Below are 7,044 nucleotides of genomic sequence, written 5' to 3'. Positions count from 1 at the left end.
CCCAGGCTTAAGAAACACAGACAGTAAACCCAGGCTTAAGAAACACAGACAGTAAACCCAGGCTTAAGAAACACAGACAGTAAACCCAGGCTTAAGAAACACAGACAGTAACCTCAAGTTTACGTTACACAGACAGTAAACCCAGGCTTAAGTAACACAGACAGTAAACCCAGGCTTATTAGTCTCTCAAAATGAAAATTAGAGAAATCTGTAATTTTTCTGGTTTACTGTTAGAGTGGATCCTAAATGTGTTTCAAAAAGGATGTCCTTTATCTCTCTGAACAGAACTCACAGCTGCATTACAGTCGTTGGTCACGTTTGAATCTGCACATACTCGGGAAGCCAATAGCAACGCTTACCCCAGCTCACTACCATCTGTTCCAGAGTCAGTAGATGACCCTACTCTATGGTTGCGTCTCAAACTACGCCTTATCCCCTAAATGCAGTGCTGTGCATTACTTTAGTTCAGAGCTACAGCTACATTGGGCTCTGTTTGAAATATGTACACTACATAGGGAATAGTGTGGGATTTGTGACACATCCCTTTAATAGCCCTGTTTTCTGCCCCTTCCTTCCAGATGATGGTCCTTACTCTAAAGGGAACAAGGACTCACAAGGGACAGACAATTTCCTGCCCTCCAGGAGACAGAGTATCCCAGGTACACTACTGAGTTTCTTTACTGTCTGGCTGCTCATCTCAGCTCTCTCTCACTGGTCTCTCTGGTCTCTCTCTGGTCTCTCTGGTCTCTCTGGTCTATCTGGTCTATCTGGTCTCTATCTGGTCTCTATCTAGTCTCTCTCTGGTCTCTCTGGTCTATCTGGTCTCTATCTGGTCTCTCTGGTCTCTATCTAGTCTCTCTCTGGTCTCTATCTAGTCTCTCTGGTCTATCTGGTCTCTCTGGTCTATCTGGCCTCTCTCTGGTCTCTCTCTGGTCTCTCTGGTCTCTCTGGTCTCTCTGGTCTATCTGGTCTCTATCTGGTCTCTCTGGTCTCTATCTGGTCTCTCTCTGGTCTCTCTCTGGTCTCTCTGGTCTCTATCTGGTCTCTATCTGTTCTCTCTGGTCTCTATCTGGTTTCTATCTGGTCTCTCTCTGGTCTCTCTGGTCTATCTGGTCTCTATCTGGTCTCTATCTAGTCTCTCTCTGGTCTCTCTGGTCTATCTGGTCTATCTAGTCTCTATCTGGTCTCTCTGGTCTCTATCTAGTCTCTCTCTGGTCTCTCTGGTCCCAACTCTCTCTGGTCTCTATCTGGTCTCTCTCTGGTGTCTCTGGTCTCTCTGGTCTCTCTGGTCTCTATCTAGTCTCAATCTAGTCTATCTGGTCTCTATCTGGTCTCTATCTAGTCTCTCTCTGGTCTCTCTGGTCTATCTGGTCTATCTAGTCTCTATCTGGTCTCTCTGGTCTCTATCTAGTCTCTCTCTGGTCTCTCTGGTCCCAACTCTCTCTGGTCTCTATCTGGTCTCTCTCTGGTGTCTCTGGTCTCTCTGGTCTCTCTGGTCTCTATCTAGTCTCAATCTAGTCTATCTGGTCTCTCTGGTCTCTATGGTCTCTATCTAGTCTCTCTCGGGTCTCTCTGGTCTATCTGGTCTCTCTCTGGTCTCTATCTGGTCTCTCTGGTCTCTATCTGGTCTCTCTGGTCTCTATCTGGTATCTCTGGTCTCTATCTGGTCTATCTGGTCTCTCTTGGGTCTCTATCTGGTCTCTCTGGTCTCTCAGCTCTCTCTCTCTCTCTCTCTCTCTGGTCTCTATCTGATCTCTCTCGTCTCTATCTGGTCTATCTGGTCTCTCTGGTCTCTTTCTGATCTCTATCTAGTCTCTCTGGTCTCTCTGGTCTATCTGGTCTCTCTGGTCTCTCTCGGGTCTCTATCTGGTCTCTCAGCTCTCTCTCTCCCTCTGGTCTCTCTGGTCTCTCTGGTCTCTCTTGGGTCTCTTTCTGGTCTCTATCTAGTCTCTCTGGTCTCTATATGGGCTCCCAGTTCTCTCTGGTCTCTATTAGGTCTCTCTGTGCTTTATTTGGTCTCTTTGGTCCCTCAGGTCTCTCTAGGGCTCTATTTGTTCTCTCTGGTCTCTCAGGTCTCTCTGGTCTCTATCTGTTCTCCTACTCCACAGCTCTCTCTTGTCTCTCTCCCCTCGCATTTACATTACAGAGCTTACAGCTCGCTCTCTCTTTCTCTCTCTGAGTTTATTTTCCTGCTCTTTATGAGTTATCGCTCTGGTCTCTCTGATTCTCCACACCTCACAGCTCTCTCTCTCTCTGTCCCCACTCTCTCCTAGTAGGGATGGCTTGCTTCTGCCCTGTCTGTCAGGCTTTCTCCAGTCTCCTGCTGGTTGGGCCTGGATGGGTGTGATATTGGCTGTCTGTCAGGCTTTCTCCAGTCTCCTGCTGGTTGGGCCTGGATGGGTGTGATATTGGCTGTCTGTCAGGCTTTCTCCAGTCTCCTGCTGGTTGGGCCTGGATGGGTGTGATATTGGCTGTCTGTCAGGCTTTCTCCAGTCTCCTGCTGGTTGGGCCTGGATGGGTGTGATATTGGCTGTCTGTCAGGCTTTCTCCAGTCTCCTGCTGGTTGGGCCTGGATGGGTGTGATATTGGCTTTCTGTCAGGCTTTCTCCAGTCTCCTGCTGGTTGGGCCTGGATGGGTGTGATATTGGCTGTCTGTCAGGCTTTCTCCAGTCTCCTGCTGGTTGGGCCTGGATGGGTGTGATATTGGCTGTCTGTCAGGCTTTCTCCAGTCTCCTGCTGGTTGGGCCTGGATGGGTGTGATATTGGCTGTCTGTCAGGCTTTCTCCAGTCTCCTGCTGGTTGGGCCTGGATGGGTGTGATATTGGCTGTCTGTCAGGCTTAACATCAAACATAAAGAATGTATGTCTTCTTTTTTGTTCTTCCATATTCCTGACTGCTGTACAGAAATACTGCATCCCTCATTATGATAAAAGACAACTGTGTTACTTTTCTTACTGTGCTGAATGTCAAAGTATTTAATATTTTAAGAAATATAATTTAGAATGAAATCCCCCTAACCAGGAGGTTACTCAACTCTTACCCTACGGGCTTTTCTGTTATACCTGATAATACATTTCACATACCTCTCGGGTCTCTATACTGTACCTGGTGTCCCAAATATAAATCAGTCCCTGATTAGAGAGGAACAATGAAAAAATGCAGTGGTACCGGCTTCGAGGTCCAGAGTTGAGTTTGAGGGCCCTAGACTGTAACCGGATTATATTTGAACACAGAATTGAATCTCAAATGTAACATTTCACTGTGCTTTAAGTTCAGCCTGTATCCTGAGGCTAAATGGGAAGTGGTATAATTATAGTGTGGCGATAACTGTATATTTAAACACGATGCATCAACATAACTCCTTTCACAGTCTAACACCAAGTGTGATGAAACAACCAGGTCGCACTGTTAAAATTAGACTAATCCACACTGGGAAACACGTACCCTTTTAGAGATATATATATATATACATATATATATAGTAGCAAGATCAAGGGTGTGGGGTTTCCACGTCACCAAGTTCAATAACAAAACAGGCACCAGTAGCACAAATAGCATGCAAAGAGGAAGTTTATTAGGGGTTTTCATACACTGGGGAAGAGAGGGAGATGAACCAATCACCTCAATCCAATGTATTTATAAAGCCCTTCTTACATCAGCTGATGTCACAAAGTGCTGTACAGAAAACCAGCCTAAAATCCCAAACAGCAAGCAATGCAGGTGTAGAAGCACGGTGGCTAGGAAAAACTCCCTAGAAAGGCCAGAACCTAGGAAGAAACCTAGAGAGGAACCAGGCTATGAAGGGTGGCCAGTCCTCTTCTGGCTGTGCCGGTTGGAGATTATAACAGAACATGGCCAAGATGTTCAAATGTTCATAGATGACCAGCAGGGTCAAATAATAATAATCACAGTGGTTGTAGAGGGTGCAACAGGTCAGCACCTCAGGAGTACATATCAGTTGGCTTTTCATAGCCGATCATTCAGAGTATCTCTACCGCTCCTGCTGTCTCTAGAGAGTTGAAAACAGAAGGTCTGGGACAGGTAGCACGTCCAGTGAACAGGGCAGGGTTCCATAGCCGTGGACCTCACAGTCCACAAGTCGTTATCTTTGTCTGTTCTGTTATCCAGGGGTAATCCTCACACTCGGGTCCTCAGCCAATCCGGTCCAGTACACGAGGGGGGTAATCCAACAGTTTTTTTTCTGTACAGGCTTCCTTATTTTCACTCTGTCAATTAGGTTAGTATTGTGGAGTAACTACAATGTTGGTACTACAATGTTGTTGATCTATCCTCAGTTTTCTCCTATCAGTCATTATTAAACTCTGTAACTGTTTTAAAGTCACCATTGGCCTCATGCTGAAATCCCTGAGCGGTTTCCTTCTTCTCCGACAACTGAGTTAGGAAGGACGCCTGTATCATTGTAGTGACTGGGTATATTGATACACCATCCAAAGTGTAATTAATAACTTCACCATGCTCAAAGGGATATTCAATGTCTGCTTTTTTTTATTTATACCAATAGATGCCCTTCTTGGTATTGGAAAACCTCCCTGGTCTTTGTGGTTGAATCTGTGCTTGAAATTCACAGCTCGACTGAGGGACCTTAAAGATAATTGTATGTGTGGGGCACAGAGATGAGGTAGTCATTAAAATAGCATGTTAAACATTATTATTGCACACAGAGTGAATCCATGCAACTTATTATGTGACTGGTTAAACAACTGTTTACTCCTGAACTTCTTTAGGCTTGAAATAACGAAGGGGTTGACAACTTATTGACTCAAGACATTTCAGCTTTTAAGTTTTTGTTAATTTGTAAAAATTTCGAAAAACATATTTCCACTTTGACAGTGTTAGTAGGCCAGTGACAAAAAAATTGAAATGTAATCCATTTTAAATTCAGGCTGTTTCACATGAAAATGTGGAAAAAGTAATGGGGTGTGAATACTTTCTGAGGGCACTGTATATCTGTCCTCTTCTTCCCTGGGTGTTTTGGTTTTTGATGCACCAAGGTTTTATTGGTTGTATTGAGGAGGATATAGAGATTGTATTGAGGTTGATGTGCTGAGGTTGTACTGAAATTATATTGAGGTTGATACACTGAGGTTGTTGTGAGGTTATGAGGTTGATAGAGTAAGGTTGTTTTGAGGTTGGTACAGTGAGGTTGTATTGAGGTTGATACACAGACTGATGGTGTATTGAGGTTGTTACTCTGATGTTGTATTGAGGTTGATACACAGACTGATGGTGTATTGAGGTTGATACTCTGATGTTGTATTGAGGTTGTTACTCTGATGTTGTGTTGAGGTTGATACTCTGATGGTGTATTGAGGTTGATACTCTGATGTTGTATTGAGGTTGTTACTCTGATGTTGTATTGAGGTTGATACACTGATGTTGTGTTGAGGTTGATACACAGACTGATGTTGTGTTGAGGTTGTTACTCTGATGTTGTATTGAGGTTGATACTCTGATGTTGTGTTGAGGTTGATACTCTGATGTTGTATTGAGGTTGATACTCTGATGTTGTATTGAGGTTGATACACAGACTGATGGTGTATTGAGGTTGATACACAGACTGATGGTGTATTGAGGTTGATACACAGACTGATGTTGTGTTGAGGTTGATACTCTGATGTTATGTTGAGGTTGATACTCTGATGTTGTGTTGAGGTTGATACTCTGATGTTGTATTGAAGTTGATACTCTGATGTTGTGTTGAGGTTGATACTCTGATGTTGTATTGAGGTTGATACTCTGAGGTTGTATTGAGGCTGATACACAGACTGATGTTGTATTGAGGTTGATACTCTGATGTTGTATTGAGGTTGTTACTCTGATGTTGTATTGAGGTTGATACTCTGATGTTGTATTGAGGTTGTTACTCTGATGTTGTATTGAGGTTGATACACAGACTGATGTTGTGTTGAGGTTGATACTCTGATGTTGTATTGAGGTTGATACTCTGATGTTGTATTGAGGTTGTTACTTTGATGGTGTATTGAGGTTGATACTCTGATGGTGTATTGAGGTTGATACACTGATGTTGTGTTGAGGTTGATACACAGACTGATGGTGTATTGAGGTTGTTACTCTGATGGTGTATTGAGGTTGATACTCTGATGTTGTATTGAGGTTGTTACTCTGATGGTGTATTGAGGTTGATACTCTGAAGGTGTATTGAGGTTGATACTCTGATGTTGTATTGAGGTTGATACTCTGATGTTGTGTTGAGGTTGATACTCTGATGGTGTATTGAGGTTGATACACTGATGGTGTATTGAGGTTGATACACAGACTGATGGTGTATTGAGGTTGATACACAGACTGGTGGTGTATTGTCTCCAGCTCATAGGAAAGAGGGTGGGGGACTCAAAGGGATAATCATGTGGAACAAGAAAAGGATGCTCCATTTCAGAAATGTACAGCAGGGATGTATAGTCAGGGTTTAACTGTTCCCCAAAGCACCGTATCTAACAGTTATTGGAAACTTGAAAACCAGTTTTCATTCCAGACTGTTTTGGTAGAGAGATCAGAGATCAGTTACAAGTGACTGACACAGATAATAGAAGGAAGTGATACTTGTGAAATTAGTTTCTGTTCCTCTCAGTTTGAAAGGACTGTTTCTCAGTCTATCTTTCTTAGAGATGGATGTGTTGTTTCCATCAGTTTGAACTCACCGGTTTTTCTCCTCAACAAAATGACTAAAAGTACAATTTTCAGGCATTGTCAACAAAAACACAATTAAGTTCTGAACATTCACTGTAGCTCATTTGGTTTCCTGGAGTGGTTTTCCATGCAGGACATTGTTTGTAGTATTGTTATAGAACATTTCCTCCTTTCCATTTCTCCCCCTCGGTCTCATGTCATGTTGTGTTCTCATTAGAACACAGTCAGTTAAGCGATCAGGCTTCATTTTGCCTCAGTCCTTCTCTGTCGCATCGAATGCCTTGTCACTGTTACAGCATTTAGTTTAGTAAGACAATGAGTCTCTCATAGAAGCAGGACAAGGCATGGGTCCCTTTTACCATCTGTACTATATAC

The 7,044-nt window shown here is 43.4% G+C and overlaps 1 protein-coding gene across 7 annotated transcripts in view; it reads left to right on the top strand.

Annotated features, from left to right (window-relative positions):
• LOC139536351 (glutamate receptor-interacting protein 2-like) overlaps positions 1-7,044 on the top strand; it is a 351,360-nt gene that overhangs the window by 179,613 nt on the left and 164,703 nt on the right. For all 7 annotated transcript variants that reach the window (XM_071336818.1, XM_071336817.1, XM_071336816.1 and 4 more), the window contains exon 2: positions 579-659. In XM_071336818.1, the coding sequence (XP_071192919.1) occupies positions 579-659 (81 nt within the window). The remainder of the gene's footprint in view (positions 1-578; positions 660-7,044) is intronic.

Source organism: Salvelinus alpinus, chromosome 12 (genome assembly GCF_045679555.1).
Source record: "Salvelinus alpinus chromosome 12, SLU_Salpinus.1, whole genome shotgun sequence".
In the NCBI taxonomy this organism is placed as follows: Eukaryota; Metazoa; Chordata; class Actinopteri; order Salmoniformes; family Salmonidae; genus Salvelinus; species Salvelinus alpinus.
Note: the sequence above shows the minus strand (reverse complement) of the source record. Positions and strands in the feature narration are given on the sequence as shown.